At 42.2% G+C, this 17,256-nt stretch overlaps 1 protein-coding gene across 5 annotated transcripts in view; it reads right to left on the bottom strand.

Annotated features, from left to right (window-relative positions):
• Positions 1-6,211: 6,211 nt before the first annotated feature.
• The window catches only part of LOC137766473 (cathepsin G-like), a 29,222-nt gene continuing 18,177 nt past the window's right edge, over positions 6,212-17,256 (bottom strand). For 4 of the 5 annotated variants that reach the window (XM_068546851.1, XM_068546813.1, XM_068546823.1 and 1 more), the window contains 6 exons: positions 9,401-9,571; positions 8,787-8,903; positions 7,903-8,047; positions 7,318-7,453; positions 6,915-7,169; positions 6,212-6,467 (listed from right to left, as the gene is read on the bottom strand). In XM_068546851.1, coding sequence (XP_068402952.1) covers positions 6,306-6,467; positions 6,915-7,169; positions 7,318-7,453; positions 7,903-8,047; positions 8,787-8,841 — 753 coding nt within the window. In that variant the 5' untranslated portion in view covers positions 8,842-8,903; positions 9,401-9,571 and the 3' untranslated portion in view covers positions 6,212-6,305. The remainder of the gene's footprint in view (positions 6,468-6,914; positions 7,170-7,317; positions 7,454-7,902; positions 8,048-8,786; positions 8,904-9,400; positions 9,572-17,256) is intronic. The other variant, XM_068546842.1, reaches the window with a different exon arrangement.

Genomic DNA, 17,256 nt, shown 5'->3' on the forward strand with positions numbered 1-17,256 from the left:
TGTTGTTCTAAATGCAAAAGTACCAAGAAAAAGTCTTTCCTAAAACACATTAGCCAAGAGCCTAGCCATTAATCAACTTCTTGGTAGTTTCAGGCAACTGCAAGCTGTTGGGGATGGGGGTGAGGACCAGAGATTGAGGATGAAGTGGAGGTGGGGTATTGATGAGAGTACCAGGAAGATAAGGTGATGACAGAATAGGAGAGTTTAAGTAGAGGGGTTTGACAGACAAATGCACCTGAATTTATTGTGTGGTCCAGTCCCAGGTGGCCCTTATAAAGCCAGTATTATTCTCAACTTGTTGATATTTCAAAGGTTTAAAAGACCCCAATATTAAAGTAGTTGGGAAGCATCAGGTAGAGATGGAAAGAGGATAAACACACTTTGTCATTCATTCTAAGTTTTCCAGGTCACTCCTGTCCCACCTGGCCCAGGTAATCTGGGCTCCAGGGAAGACCATGATGTGGGCAAGTGTTCTGCCCCACAAGGCGCCTTGCTCCTGATGAGGAACCAGGCATGTTTGCTCATGCAGTTCTCTGCACACAGGTGCTTAGGGTTGTCAGACTTTAGAAGGGCAAGTTCCAAGCTATGATTCTACTTAGAATACAGGCAATCAGCCGGACAGTTTAGATTACTTCTATTTGTTCTTTTATAATTTAGTACAGACATGAGAAGACTTCTGGAATCTTATCTCAAACTGAACATAAAGTTTAAGCTGTTTTTGCATCTATTGGCTCAGTCATTACCCACAAGGTAGAACATGTATCTTCTCACTTTCATTCTCTGCCTCAAGAATGACAGTGCCTTAAAGGGGATATATTGCCTCTTATCTTTGATGATTTACCTCTCCTCCCCACCGCCAATTTGCAAACCACAAGTATGCTCAGCAATGTTGCAGTAATTTATTAAATAACTGTGTCGACACACTGGTCTTTAACGCACCTATAAAATATTATTTATGATATTTGGGAAGTATAGAAAATCAAAGATGATAGACTATAATTTTAGCCCAAAGCAGGTGTTTATCATTTTAACGAATCTTGTCACATAGAACCATGAGAGTTTTCACAGTTTCTGCAGCTGGTTTCCTGTGCATTTGGCAGTGCTATCACATTTTTCTGATGATAGGCAGTTTTCCTCTGAGCTATTTGGACTCCACCTTGGACTCCACTTCCACCCCGCACATGGCTCAGGCCTCCCTTCTCCCAGGGTTCCCCATGGACCCACATAATAGTGATCAGCTGTTGTCTCTGCTCTCCTTCCACTCCCCTCCTCCTGCTATCTCACCTGACCCACATCTAGCTCTGCTGCACAGACCAAGGGCAAAAGGCACCGGTGTCTGAGCTTAGCGATTGTTCCAGAAGAGCAGCTGGCTGCTCTTGTGAAGTTACCACTAACAAATTTGTAATTGCTTCAGAACTTTTCAGTGAACAGAAGTAAAAAAGGAAGAGGGAAAATGAACAGGGTGTCAGATGTGTGGGACACTACATGCAACATATGTTTAGGGAGTCCCAGAAGGAGGGGAGACGGTTGAAGATTTCACAATATTGATGGGGAAAAAAACAACCCTGAAGCATTAATGTTCAAAACCAGGAAGCTCAGTGAACTCCAAGTAGGATAAAGTATCACAGAAGAATGGGCAAGATTTCCCCCATGCCTCCTTCCCTTCTATCCTAGATCTCATCATTTTATTTCCAGTCCAGCCCTCTCTTCAGATAGCACCTCTGGCTCATTCTCTCCCACAGCTGCTTCTTCTGTGTTACGTCCACATGTGAGAAGTGCTGGGATGGAGCTACTTCTGGGGTCTATGACATCATTCAGACATGGGGCCTCTTCTCCTTGATCTAGAAACCTAAGTGCTCTTAAGGGAAAAGTAGCTCCAACAGTGCTGTCCATGTGCAGAAGAGGTAGCTGACCACTTTCTCCAAATGACATCTTCTACCATTAGGGCATTTTTTAATTGAATGGCAAAAGATTCTTTTTTTTCATTACTATTTAAATTACTAATTAAATTTTGTGGTAAAATATACCTAATGGAAAATTTACCTATTAACCAATTTTAAGTGTGCAGTTCAATGGCATTAAGTACATGCACATCGTTGTGCAACCTTCACCATTAACCATCTTAAGAAATTTTTCACCTTCCCAAATTGAAACTCTGAACCCACTAAACAGTAACTCCCCATTACCCTTTCCCCCTAGCCCCTGGGAATCACCATTCTACTTTGTGTCGCTATGAATTTGCAAGAGATTCTTAAATGCAAGAGTCTTGAGCATGGTCACATCATCAGTCTTATACCTCATTTATCACTTACACCTTAATAGGTAGTAGACAAAACCTATACAAATGGAGACTGTAAGAAAAGAGGAAGGGATGAAGGGAGAGCTGGGGAGGGGGCAAGTCATCACAAACAAGCCTGCCTGAATTCATCCTTCTGCCCCTGACCACCAAGTTGAAGCCAAGGTTCCTCCTACCTTTTCCTGAATGTACAGGTACGCTAGAGAGGCCTAACGCTCCATGCTTTTGGTCATTTTGTAAGCTAAAGAAAGAGATGAGAAGCAAATTTCCTCATCCGGGTGGAGTATCGACGTCATCTGGGACAACTGAAAGATGCCTGAAGCCTGGGAACGGCCTCTGTTCTTGTTTTCAAGGAAAGAAGAGCCCCAGTTAAAAGTGACTGCCCCCACCTGGGCATCCTCCTCTGGCCTTTCTATAAAACTCACTGTATTGAGAAGAATGGTGGATGCAGAGGAAATGTTTGTGGAATTGCCTCCAGAAACCACATCCCTCGTCCTAACCCTCAGTGGAGCCACTCCCTTGAGTGGAGGATGGGATCTTCTCCCACTGGTCCGGTATTCTTCATTGCCTGACAGGTGAGTTCGGCATGAGGCTTGAGAACACTCAACTTGTGGCTTGGTCTAGGAGGTCCCAGCCTTAGGCTCTGAGAGGAATTTCCACAAGAGAGGATAGAGAGATTCCAGAAGAAACTCAGGTTAGTCAAACACTATCAATTTACTGAGACGTACGGATGACTGGAAAGCCCCAAGGAGAGAGATTTCATTTCAAAGAAACAGATGGGATGATCACTTGGTCCCGTGATACAAATAGGTCTAAGAACAGCAGGCTGAATGGCTCTGTGGCCAGAGGGACTGGGAGAGGATAGAGTTGAAGAACAGTACATTCTGATTGAGAGAGTGCTGGCTGGGAGTTGGGAGACCGGGTCCAGTTCCTGTGGAGAACACACCACATGTCTGTGTTGGTCACTACCTGGCCTTGTAGTTTTAATGGTTAGTGTCTATCAGTGTATTTCAAAATTTTGCTTTCTACAGTCATGAATATTTTCCTTAAGTAAAATTTGGACACATGCCAAATATTTAAAACAGATGCACAGCTCTGATTAAATGGTGTGGGGTGGAGGTTTGATCTCTTTCTTTTCTTTCCCTTCTAGGCAGTTCCACAATTTGAAAACCATGAGACATGATGAAACTCGATTGACAAACAGCTGGTCTACCAGAGCCATCCTGCAGACCATGGGGCACTTGCCATTTTATCTGGTCTGGGTCTTTTGTCTCCATCAGGATGTGGGTTGTTTTTCCCCACAGGGATTTGTTGTGGATCGTTTTCTCCTCTGTGACATTTTGGGCACCATGCTTCACATCTATTTGTAGTAGAAAAGGTGAGGTGGGTGCACTCCTACTGGCTTTCATTAGTCATCTGGTCTCTCCTTGCTTGGGAATTTGAAGTCTCAGTGATGACTGTCATGCCAGCAAAGGCTTTCACTCTCCAGTGTGAATACCTGGAGGTGAGGTCATTCAGGCCATATCAGGGGCTGGCTACGACAGAAACACATACTAATAGTCAACGTTGTAATTGTACAGTCAAGCACTAACAAGGCAAATTTTCTGGATTGTCGAAATGATATAGAACTTTTCTATACACAAAACAGTGAATCATACTATAGCCAGAGAAAATTATACTTCTGGAAATTCAGTGGAAACTTGAAAACGTAATCCTAATAGGGTATCAGTCTAATGGGGTTTTTAGTTGTTCTGGGGGTCATGCCACCTAAAATCTTGAAATGGTTCATAATGTATTTGGAAGATTTCATCCACTTCTGAGAGTTTTTTCACATTTCTATAAGAAAGACATTTCCTTTGAGCTACTGGAACTGCTCCTGGGCTGCCCTCTCTTCTCCAACCCGAGGTTCAGGTGGCTTTCCCCTGGGGCACCCACCATTTCCCAGACAAACTCAGACCACCATTATCAAGGTTACCAGACCTCACTTCTGTGATGTTGCTATAGTTATGACAAATCACCAGTGGCTAGCTTCTCCTGACTCTGATGCTCTGCCCCAGGACACAGGCACCAGGCCTCTGGGGGACCGGAACTCTGCCTGAGCTATGGGGTCAGGAGAGAAGATCCCGGTGGCGTTTCTGTCCATGAGCTTGCCATGGTTTTGTGACTTTCCAGACAAGTCAGTAGGGCTTCCAAGACACAGAGGTGGAAAGTGGAGAAAGAAAGTGGGAGGAGTTGTGTTCTTTTACTCTAGTTTTTGGTGTGCAAAATGCTTTCTTGCCAAAGCTCTGCTGCTGAGGTTTACTTATCGGGGGAGGGTGCTGAGCTGTGAGAGGTGGTGGAACTGGCTTCTGGGATGATCATGAAGGGAATTGTCCTCTGGAGATGAGCACGGTGAGGTCTGTAGAAACGTTTCCGGCAGGGCCGCTGGAGGCAGAGAGCTGCCTTGGAAGTGCTGACTGGCAGGGAGAGGCTTAGAGGAGAGATGGGTCTGCCCTGGGAGTTTCCTGGGGACTGAGTCCTGACCTGGGCGGTGCTCTGGGGCTCTAAGTAAATGTCACAGAGAGAAAGGGCTGGATGAGGGCTCTTCCACAGCTCTCTCCTCCCCCCTCCATCGTCAAGTATTCTTTCCACCTGCCAATGCAAACATTTAACAGTGAGACTGTTTTCCCCCAGAACATACAAGCAAGAGAGAATTCCTATGGGTAGGTGGTAGCAAATATAGGAAAAATGACTGAGTAATTTCAAAGATGTATTATTGATTAAAATTTTGTTGATAAGTGACTTACACTGAATGTTAGGCAAATGACTTTCTGGCAAGAAATAGCTATAAAAGAATGATCAAATTTACCAAAGCATTTCTGCATATCAGTTGCTTTGCTATGTGTTCAGTGATTATTCAAGATTATGGAAACTGCAAAAATTCAGGTGGGAAATGTCACACTGCGAGGAGTAATTACCATTTTGATGAACATAGAAGAACTTCCCAGCTGATTCTTTACAGTTACCTTGAGGTGCTAAAAGCACGGTTTTAAACTATGTGACTTCAGAAATCTATTATTTGAATATAATATTGATGTATCAGTCATAAGCTAATCTTTAGTATAAATTCAAGTTATTTTAGCCAACATATCGCATTGTATAATTTTAGAGTAACGAAACCGGAAGGAGACCCTCATCACATTGAAAATGAGAACATTGGTCTATAGTACAGTCAGGGCTGGTATGGGTAAAGGTTTCAGAAACTCTGGCTGTCCATAGACACTTGGGTGGCTCCCATCTCTTGGCCATTGTGAATAGCGCAGCTTTGATATGGGTGTTTTGTTAGATATTTTTAAGAAAGTAAACCTTTTCTTTTCTTTCTTCTAGTACTTATATTTTTTGATTTTTTTACATTTAGGTCTTTGATTCCATCTGAGTGTTATTTTGGATTATGATGAGAAGTGTGGACCCAACTTTATCTTTCTTCCCCAATGATTCTCTATTTTGTTTCAATGTCGTCTATTAAAAGTTCATTGTTTCCCAGTGATTTGAGAATCGTTTACCATATATTAAATTGGGCCTTGTATGGAATTTCAATTCTCTCTTTAATCTGCCTGTCCTACCCACGCCAATGGCACACAGTTTTGGGGCACACTTTAATACCTAAAGGAGAGTCTCTGGTAGGGTGGAGAATGAGGAGCCTTACTCTGGGGAGAGAGAGGTCCTTCCATCACTCCCCAGAGCGGGTGGAGGGGAGACGGAGGAATGGATGGCTTGGAGGAGAGAAGAAGCTCACCCTGACTCCCAGGATGGTGGGGATGGGGATTCACTTGTCCTGGGGAAGAGACCCCACTTTCCTGGAGGAGCTCACACTCAGTCCTGGCACACATTTGCTGTGTACTGAATCATGTTTAATGAACAAATGAGAAATCGGTTATTTCCACTCTAGATGTGGATGTTTATTAAGGCTCTGGGAACCGCCCTGGATCTGGGCTCTGCCCCAGAGAAGGGGAGTCAGTGACAGGGCGTGTCACTCCAGCCCCCACTCTTTGAAGCGTCTCATCGTTCTCCGTATCCAGGGCAGGAAGCTGGAAATCCTGGTGAAGACTGCTGGAGGAGTCCCAATCCTCTTTCCGTAGGAGACGATGCCCTGGGCCACGTTGTTGCACACAAGGGGGCCCCCGGAGTCCCCCTGTGGGCAACCAGAGGAAGGGACACTAAGCCGGGCCTCCATTCTCCAGGCCTCCCCGCTCCTGCGGCCCTAAGGCCCGCCCTCAGAGAAGACAGGGGTGGGTGGGCTCCTTCCACTGCTGGCTGTGTGTGAGATGGGAGGGGGAGGGGGAGCAGAAGTCGAGCTTCTGGATTTTTCCATCACTGGGCTTCAGCCCTGGCTATGGTTATTCTCCAGAACAACCCAGGTCAAGGTACCTTCACCGGCCCCAGGAAAACGCTGCACGTGTATGTCCTGTGTCTGGTGCACCTGCTATTCCCCCAGAGACCGGATTGATGGGGAAAAGTCCCCCACCTCACTCTGGTCTGGGTCCCAGACTGAGGCCATGGGGATGTAGTCTGTCCCCACTGCCCAGTCTGCCCACGTCCCTTTGTCTCGGACAGTGTCGGCAGATGCCCGTGGTCTTACCAGGAAGGCGGATTTCCGCTCTCTTGGGTCGCCCACACAAATCTGTGTTCGGTCAGTGTAGAACATGAAGAGTCTACTGCACTCCTCACCCCTCTGCACTCTGATCCATACATCCTGGAGAGTGTCTGTTCTCCTGTCCAGGCCGACAAGGCCCCAGCCGGCCACGGTGCACAGGGTCCCAGGACTCAGCCTGTTCTGGGTCTGAGGCAGAGCCACCGGCCTCACAGCTCGATTACGTCTGACTCTGCTCCTCAGCTGGCAGGAAGCACGCAGGCACTCAGGGACTGTCTATGCCGTGCTCACCCCACGCCCACCACCACCCTGGGAGTCTGCTCGGCTTCCTCCTCCCTGGTCCCCCAAGCTGGGAGGGAGCAGCCCGGGTGAAGGACCAGAGGGTCGGTACCTGCAGTAACATGATGTCATTCTGGTTGTTCTGCGGATTGTACCTGGGGTGGGGGATGGCTCTGAGCACCGGTATGCGCTGCTGAGTTCTTTCCAACCTACTGACGTTGTGGGCCCCCAGGATGACACTTATTTGGCTGCAAAGGAAAGGGAGCCCAGAGGTAGGTCTGAGCTGCAGGAACTGCAGTCCCCGATGCAGGTCACGTGACAGCCCAGGGTGGTGAGACCTCAGCCAAGGGAACGTGGGGACAGGAGGGCTCTGGGACTGGGCTCTATGCCCTTGGCCTCCACAGCCTTGAGCTGGGGGTGGTGGGAAACCCAGGGACCTTATATTTGGCCTCCCCTACAATAAAAAAGGAGCTTGAATTCATATTTTGAGCCCCAATGCGTGCCTTCCATCTCCCCATCTTGCTCTTTTTGATCAGGTCCTGCTTTCTCCCCATTTACACTGGCCTGCTCCCTGCCCCCCAAGCCCTACCTGCTCTTTTTTCACCCCTTTATTGCTAGAACCCTGCTTTCAATGGCTCCTCTCATGAAATCTTCTGGAACTGCTTTGCTGGTGCCCAGAAGCCCCTTAGTGCCTCACCTTCCCAAGCAGTGAGCTGCTGTCACCACAAAGTCTTCTCGCACCAGGAACCCCCCACAAGTTTTCAGACGTGGAGTTCGGATCTGAACATATGCCATGTAAGGGTGGGAATGGGGCCTGGCCTCTTGGCCTCCGATGATCTGCCCTGGAAGGAAGCATTAGGCACTTATCTCTGCACTGACAGGTGTGTGGGCTTCGGCTTGGTGGCTCCAGAAAGGTTAGAAGATGGCGAGGCAGGAGAGGTGCTGCAGGGGCCGGAGAAGCTGGTGGTTCATGAGAATTGGGTCTGCAGGGCACCAGCCTTGGGGGGAGGCTCCAGGATTCTGCAGGAAACGCTGCTGGCTCCCCATCCCGGCCTCAGCTCCCTCCCACCTCCCCACAAGGCAAGGCCAGCTGCAGCCTCCCATAATGAGGAAGGTTCCTCTGCTGTGGGGACGGCAAATCCGGAGCCCTCTGCGCAGCCTCTCCCTGCAGTTCCGTGGTACTTTCTTCCTCAGGGAGCCTCCCAGATCCCTGTGAGTCCAGCTCACGGTCAGCTCATGAATTTAGGGCTCTAAAGATGAGCTGGCGGGCCTGCTATTGCTGTATCTTTATGTCCGAGGCTCTGCCACAGGAGCTGCAGACTGAGTTCAGAGAGCATGTTTATATAGCAAGTAGTACGTGCCAGGACGACTCCAAGAGTTTTCTGTACACTAAGTCATTTAACTCTCATATCAACTCTCTGAGGTAGGCCTGACATAATGCCTGTTTTATAGATGATGAAGCTGAGGAACTTTGAACTCATACAAGCTGCCCAATGATACAGGGTTAGGAAGTGCCTGAGTGGTCTGGCTCCAGAGTCTATGGGCTGGGGTCGGCCTCTGAGGATGGGGACGGTCACTCACCTGCCCTAGCCCTGGGCGGCAGGAGAAGGACCACCAGGAGCAGGAGTGGCTGCATCTTCCTGGGAAGTCTGCCCAGTCAGTTGCTGCTGGTGCTTCCTCCTGCCAGACTTTGAGCCCCTGAAAGAGGAAGGAAGGGTGCGGGTGGGGGCTTGAGAATTTGCATTCCCATTCTCCTGCTGCTGTGATAGGTTTCATCACCCAAGGCTGCCCAAGAGGCTTGCCCACCAACTGCCAGTGATCTGGGGGAAGATAGTAACGAAAGCCTTCAGCACAATATCCCGCACAGCTGCTGAGTCAGTGCTGGCTGCGGAAATGGGAACCCAGGGCAACAGGGATGGGGACTGGGTCACTGTGTCCCAGAACCTCAAACCCACCTAATTCAATAATCCCTACAAGCATCAAAGCTGGGAGCTGTCTATTTCCTCCTTCCTCTCCCTCAGGGACTGGAGCCTGCATGTCTTCACCCTTTGGTCTTAGCCCCCTGTTGAGACCCTTGCTGCTCCCCCTTCTTTCTAGAAGTCGTCATGCAGATTGAGTAGCTCTCTCTCCTGAGTGTGTGGAGGAGAGGACACTGTCAGGGAAAGAAAAGGGAAGAATGAGTCTCTGCCACTGACCATTACACTCTCAGGTCACTTGAGCCCCAGCAAACTCTCAGTGAATTCTTGACACTGTGGACGACTTCTGTTTTCCTGCTTCCTACTCAAGGCGAAGGCCTTTATGTTCCAGAAGGTTCTCTGCACGCAGAAAAGGCCTAGTGACTTGATTTTGTTGCCAGCCATCAGACCCTGGTGGAAAAACATCTCAGATCCTATTCATCCATGGTATAAGAGACCCATCAACCTAATCCCATCTCTGCCCCAGGGGTGATAGCTCCTAAGAAGGAGGTCCCTCACTGCTGTGCTCCCTGTAACACATGAAGAAGTGGACCCAGGCATTCATCGTTGAGAGAAAGGCACGGCAGAGTCCTGCAGAGCAACACAGGGGGCTGTGAGACGCTCTCAACAATACTTAGAAGATTCTCTGTTGGCACAGAAAGCACTACAATATAGTAAAATTTTTGCAAAAGTATCAGAATTGAAAGCTAATACAATTCTCAGTCTTCTATGGATTATTATAAGCCCACATGAAAATCTTATAAAAGTTAAGGATCCTCTCCCTATATATAAATATACACAGGTTATAGCTTATTTTCAGAGCTGCCAAGAACTTAATCCTTCCTCTAATGCACGGTTTATGATTGCAACCTCATGAAATTTCTTCATGCATCTGAAAGGTAATATGCAGAAAACGGGAAAAGAAACAAAAATAGTATAACAGCTTTATTAGTGCCTTAGCATCTGGGTAATTTTAATTTATTGTTAATTAAAGATTTTCAACACTTTATTTTTTTTTTAAATTATTTATTTATTTATTTTATTTATGGCTGTGTTGGGTCTTCGTTTCTGTGCGAGGGCTTTCTCTAGTTGTGGCAAGTGGGGACCACTCTTCATCGCGGTGCGCGGTGCGCGGGCCTCTCACTATCACGGTCTCTCTTATTGTGGAGCGCAGGCTCCAGACGCGCAGGCTCAGTAATTGTGGCTCACGGGCCCAGTTGCTCCGCGGCATGTGGGATCTTCCCAGACCAGGGCTCGAACCCGTGTCCCCTGCATTGGCAGGCAGATTCTCAACCACTGCGCCACCAGGGAAGCCCAACACTTTATTTTATTTTAAAAACTTTAATGTAACTTTTTTAAAAAGTAAAGGATAAAGAGTAGCATGCGAAGAAATGGAAGTCAAATATATATGCTCCCAATGATCTGAATAGAGATGTGGATAGGGGATTTCATTAACAGTGACTAGGATTTCATGCCGATCTTCCCACCAAAAACAACCGAAAGAAACCTGTTTAAAATGGCTAAAAACCTTAAAAGCCTTGAAGAAATGCCAATGTAGGAGTGAATACCAGGCCAAAACTGAAGGAATAATGGGTGTCCAGTTAGACAGTTACTATTGTTCTGTGGAAATTTGCTGAACCCACAAAATTCGAACTTCTGTTTTAATGAGCATATAAAGTGAGAGGTATAGAAATCAAAGAGGGAGGAGATATGGGGATATATGTATATGTATAGCTGATTCACTTTGTTATAAAGCAGAAACTAACACACCATTGTAAAGCAATTATACTCCAATAAAGATGTTAAAAAAATAAAAAATAAATAAATTTTTAAAAATAAAAGAAATTAAAAAGAAATTAAAAAAAAAAAAATCAAAGACCAAGACCCACACAAGCAGGTCTAGTCAAACCCTCCTCACAATAAGCTGGGAACTGAAAAGTTTACACACTCAAAGTAACAAAGAAGAGTTAATGGGCAAGTGCTTGCATGTAATTTCATGAAAGATGGGAATAGTACTGGACTTTCATGGACTCTCATACCTTGAACTTCGATTAATGTTGTTATGGACTGTTTGCCAAAGTAGCTGGCAAAATCAAATGCAAATGTAGAGGAAATTCGCTTAATTCCAGTGTTTGAATTACACCTGAATATTGTTTTTCAAGTACAATGACAAGCATATAGTCAAATATAAACAGATCAACAAGCAAGCAAAGATATAAGACACCATGACTAATATACAACAGATGATAAGAGAAAAAATACTTTAATTATTGGGATAATACTATTAGTAAAATAAAATATAGATTGCAAAAAAAATTATGCTGAAATAAAAACAAGCTTTAAAAGCACTCCCGTGTTATGTCATAATTCTAGTTATTACTTTAAAACGTATATCTCAGAAATAACTAAATTTCCTTGTCAATTGCATTATTATGAACTTTCATCAAATCTCTAACCGTGGTCATTTTTAAGTGTTTTGTCATTTACAGACAGTTCTGTGTGTACTCTGATGCTTTTGCAAATATGTTCCTATAAAAGGGCTTCATCTTCAAGGAATTCATGGAAAAGACTCTGACAAGTACAGGTTTCTGGTAACTGACTATACTGCTGAACTGAATGAATAAGCATTTTCAGAACTCTAATGGAAAACTGATGAATTCATAAAAGTGCTAACAAAAGATCAAGATGAAAAAAAAAACTAAGTACATGGGACTGAGTGAACTGATGAGGATGATTATAATTTTTGTGACTTTCTGTCTGAATAAAAAAAAAAATCCCACAAGGACTCAGAGGCAAAAAGTATACAAATCAATTTTTACTGCAAAGTAAAGGAGCTGTTACAGTGGAGGATTACTGGACTGAATGTCAATATTATGACATAGTGTGTTTCGTGTTTGGTAATTGCAATCATTGTTGCTTTTGTTGTGGTCATCCATTTACAATGCTTGGTGTCAGTTTATTTATCTCTTGTAAAAATAAAATATAGTGTGTGTGTGTGGAAAAAAAAAAAAAAAAAGCACTCCCGGGAACATTAACCTTAAAAAAATGAAAAAGACATCTGAAAAAGAGCTAAAGACAACTTCTAAAAGTGAGAAATATGAAAACACCAAAATTAAAGTCACAGTGAATAAAGTTAATAACAGATTAGACAAAGGTGAAAATAGAATTACTAACCTGAAATGGCTCAGAAAAATTGTCAAGAATAGAGCACAGACAGGCATAAAGATAAAAATATAGAAAATAGTAGAATTAGAAGGTTGAAACATATGTTGAATTAAAGTTCTAGAAGAAGAGAGAGAGAATGGGGGGGAAAAGTAATATATAATGAGATAGTGCTTCAGATTTTGTTAAAACTGATGACAAAAATGCAGTTAGAGGTTAAAAAAATACAAATAAATCTCAAGCAGAATACAGAAAAGAAATCTATACCTAGAAATCAATATTATATAGAAATAGCAGAAATCTTAAGGACAAGTAGAGTAAGATAGATTACACGCTTTCAAATGAACGGCCGAGCAAAGGCAGAATTTTCAACAGCAGCAGTGAGTGGATGCTACTCAGGAAGAAATGTCTTCATAGTCATTTGAGAAGATTTTAAAGCACATCTTATAAATTGATTAGTAATGTTACAGAATTTATGAATAGCTGATGAAAAAAACGAACACATATAGAACATCTTACCCAACAAAGGCAGATTACACACTTTACAAGCACATATAGATGTTGACCATAGATTAGGCCATAGATTAGGTCTCAAAAATGTTTAAAGGATTAAAATGATACATCATTTTTCATAGACCACAATGAGTTTTAAGTTAGAATTTCATAACAAGAATATGAGCAGAAAATCCTTATATTTTTAAAACTAATGAAATAGACTGCTAAATACAGAGGATCCTTGAACAACAGGTATTTGAAATGGACATGTCCACTTACACATGGCTTTTTCTCAGTAGTAAACACTAGAGTACTACACTACCCATGGTTGGTAGCAAAACCACAGAACAGAGGACCAACTATAAGTTATACTTGGATTTTCCACTAGGTGAAGGGCCGATGCCCCTAAACTCCCACGCTGTTCAAGGGCCAAATGAATCATGAGTAAAAACATAATGGAAACAAAAAATGAGTTCAAAATGATTAATAATGATGAAAATAATTTATAGTAAAATTTGTTGGGTATATGTGAGTAAAGATGAAACTTGACTAACACTGTACCTCAAATTAATTAATTTAAAGGTAAAAACTTAAAACTTTGGATATAGGAGAATTTCTTTATACACTTAACATTGGGAAAACAATTTTATACAAAATATACAAAGCACTAACCATCAATAATAATGCAAAAATTGATCTACATTAAATGTTTGTTGTGTATATATGAATAAAGATGAAATTCTGGTTACACAGGACATTTTTTGAATTTTTGAATTTTATTTTATTTATTTTTTTATACAGCAGGTTCTTATTAGTTATCCATTTTATACATATTAGGGTATATATGTCAGTCCCAATCTCCCCATTCATCACACCACCACCCCCCGCCGCTTTCCCCCCTTGGTGTCCATACGTTTGTTCTCTACATCTGTGTCTCAATTTCTGTCCTGCAAACCGGTCATCTGTACCATTTTTCTAGGTTCCACATATATGTGTTAATATATCATATTTGTTTTTCTCTTCTGACTTACTTCACTCTGTATGACAGTATCTAGATTCATCCATGTCTCTGCAAATGACCCAATTTCGTTCCTTTTTATGGCTGAGTCATATTCCATTGTATATATGTACCACAACTTCTTTATTCATTCGTCTGTCGATGGGCATTTAGGTTGCTTCCGTGACCTGGCTATTGTAAATAGTGCTGCAATGAACATTGGGGTGCATGTGTCTTTTTGAATTATGGTTTTCTCTGGGTATATGCCCAGTAGTGGGATTGCTGGGTCATATGGTAATTCTATTTTTAGTTTTTTAAGGAACCTCCATACAGTTCTCCATAGTGGCTGTATCAATTTACATTCCCAACAACAGTGCAAGAGGGTTCCCTTTTCTCCACACCCTCTCCAGCATTTGTTGTTTGTAGATTTTCTGATGATAGCTGTTCTGACTGGTATGAGGTGATACCTTATTGTAATTTTGATATGCATTTCCCTAATAATTAGTGATGTTGAGCAGCTTTTCATGTGCTTCTTGGCCATCTGTATGTCTTCTTTGGAGAAATGTCTATTTAGGTCTTCTGTCCATTTTTGGATTAGGTTGTTTGTTTTTTTAATATTGAGCTGCATGATCTGTTTATATATTTTGGAGATTGATCCTTTGTCCGTTGATTCGTTTGCAAATATTTTCTCCCATTCTGAGGGTTGTCTTTTCATCTTGTTGGTAGTTTCCTTTGCTTTGCAAAAGCTTTTAAGTTTCATTAGGTCCCGTTTGTTTATTTTTGTTTTTATTTCCATTACTCTAGGAGGTGGATCAAAAAAGATCTTGCTGTGATTTATGTCAGTGTTCTTAACAAAAAAAACAAAAGAACCAGTGTTCTTCCTATGTTTTTCTCTAAGAGTTTTATAGTGACCAGTCTTATGTTTAGGTCTCTAATCCATTTTGAGTTTATTTTTGTATATGGTGTTAGGGAGTGTTCAAATTTCATTCTTTTACATGTAGCTGTCCAGTCTTCCCAGCACCACTTATTGAAGAGACTGGCTTTTCTCCATTGTATATCCTTGCCTCCTTTGTAATAGATTAGTTGACCATAGGTGCATGGGTTTATCTCTGGGCTTTCTATCCTGTTCCATTGATCTATGTTTCTGTTTTTGTGCCAGTACCATATTGTCTTGATTACTGTAGATTTGTAGTATAGTCTGAAGTCAGGGAGTCTGATTCCTCCAGCTCCGTTTTTTTCCCTCAAGACTGCTTTGGCTATTGGGTGTCTTTTATGTCTCCATATAAATTTTAAGATTTTTGTTCTAGTTCTGTAAAAAATGCCATTGATAATTTGATAGGAATTGCATTAAATCTGTAGATTGCTTTGGGTAGTATAGTCATTTTCACAATATTGATTCTTTCAAACCAAGAACATGGTATATCTCTCCATCTGTTGGTATCATCTTTAATTTCTTTCATCAGTGTCCTATAATTTTCTGCATACAGGTCTTTTGTCTCCTTAGGTAGGTTTATTCCTAGGTATTTTATTCTTTTTGTTGCAGTGGTAAATGAGAGTGTTTCCATAATATCTCTTTCAGATTTTTCATCATTAGTGTATAGAAATGCAAGAGATTTCTGTGCATTAATTTTGTATCTTGCAACTTACCAAATTCATTGATTAGCTCTAGTAGTTTTCTGGAGGCAACTTTAGGATTCTCTATGTATAGTATCATGTGATCTACAAACAATGACAGTTTTACTTCTTGTTTTCCAATTTGTATTCCTTTTATTTCTTTTTCTTCTCTGATTGCCATGGCTAGGACTTCCAAAACTATGTTGAATAATAGTGGTGAGAGTGGACATCCTTGTCTCATTCCTGATCTTAGAGGAAATGCTTTCAGTTTTTCACCATTGAGGATGATGTTTGCTGTGGGTTTGTTGTATATGGCCTTTATTATGTTGAGGTAGGTTCCCTCTATGCCCACTTTCTGGAGAGTTTTTATCATAAAAGGGTGTTGAATTGTGTCAAAAGCTTTTTCTGCATCTATTGAGATGATCATATGGTTTTTATCCTTCAATTTGTTAACGTGGTGTATCACATTGACTGATTTGTGTATATTGAAGAATCCTTGCATCCCTGGGATAAATCCCACTTGATCATGGTGTATGATCCTTTTAATGTGTTGTTGGATTCAGTTTGCTAGTACTTTGTTGAGGATTTTTACATCTATATTCATCAGTGATATTGGTCTGTAATTTTCTTTTTTTGTAGTATCTCTGTCTGGTTTTGGTATCAGGGTGATGGTGGCCTCATAGAATGAGTTTGGGAGTGTTTCTTCCTCTGCAATTTTTTGGAAGAGTTTGGGAAGGATGGGTATTAGCTCTTCTGTAAATATTTGATAGAGTTCACCTGTGAAGCCATCTGGTCCTGGGCTTTTGTTTGTTGGAAGATTTTTAATCACAGTGTCAATTTCATTACTTGTGATTGGTCTGTTCATATTTTCTATGTTTTCCTGGTTCAGTCTTGGAAGGTTATACCTGTCTAAGGATTTTTCCACTTCTTCCAGGTTGTCACTTTTATTGGCATAACATTACTTGTAATAGTCTCTTAGGATGCTTTGTATTTCTGCGGTGTCTGTTGTAACTTCTCCTTTTTCGTTTCTAATTTTGTTGATCTGAGTCCTCTCCCTCTTTTTCTTGATGAGTCTGGCTAATGCTTTATCAATTTTGTTTATCTTCTCAAAGAACCAGCTTTTAGTTTTATTGATCTTTGCTAGTGTTTTCTTTGTTTCTATTTCATTTATTTCTGCTCTGATTTTTATGATTTCTTTCCTTCTGCTAACTTTGGGTTTTGTTTGTTCTTCTTTCTCTAGTTCCTTTAGGTGTAAGGTTACATTGTTCATTTGAGATTTTTCTTGTTTCTTGAGGTAGGCTTGTATCACTGTAAACTTCCCTCTTAGAACTGCTTTTGCTGCATGCCATAGGTTTTGGATTGTCGTGTTTTCATTGTCATTTGTCTCTAGGTATTTGTTGATTTCCTCTTTGATTTCTTCAGTGATCTCTTGGTTACTTAGTAACGTATTGTTTAGCCTCCATGTGTTTCTGCTTGTTACTTTTTTTTCCCCTGTAATTGATTTCTAATCTTAAAGCGTTGTGGTCAGAAAAGATGCTTGATATGATTTCAATTTTTTTAAATTTACTGAAACTTGATTTGTGACCCAAGATATGATCTATCCCGGAGAATGTTCTGTGCGCACTTGAGAAGAAAGTGTAATCTGCTGTTTTTGGATGGAATGTCCTATAAATATCAATTAAATTTATCTGGTCTATTGTGTCATTTAAAGCTTGTGTTTCCTTATGAATTTTCTGTTTGGATGATCTGTCCATTGGTGTCAGTGAGGTGTTAAAGTCCCCCACTATTATTGCATTACTGTCGATTTCCTCTTTTATAGCTGTTCGCA

Source organism: Eschrichtius robustus, chromosome 1 (assembly GCF_028021215.1).
Source record: "Eschrichtius robustus isolate mEscRob2 chromosome 1, mEscRob2.pri, whole genome shotgun sequence".
NCBI lineage: Eukaryota > Metazoa > Chordata > Mammalia > Artiodactyla > Eschrichtiidae > Eschrichtius > Eschrichtius robustus.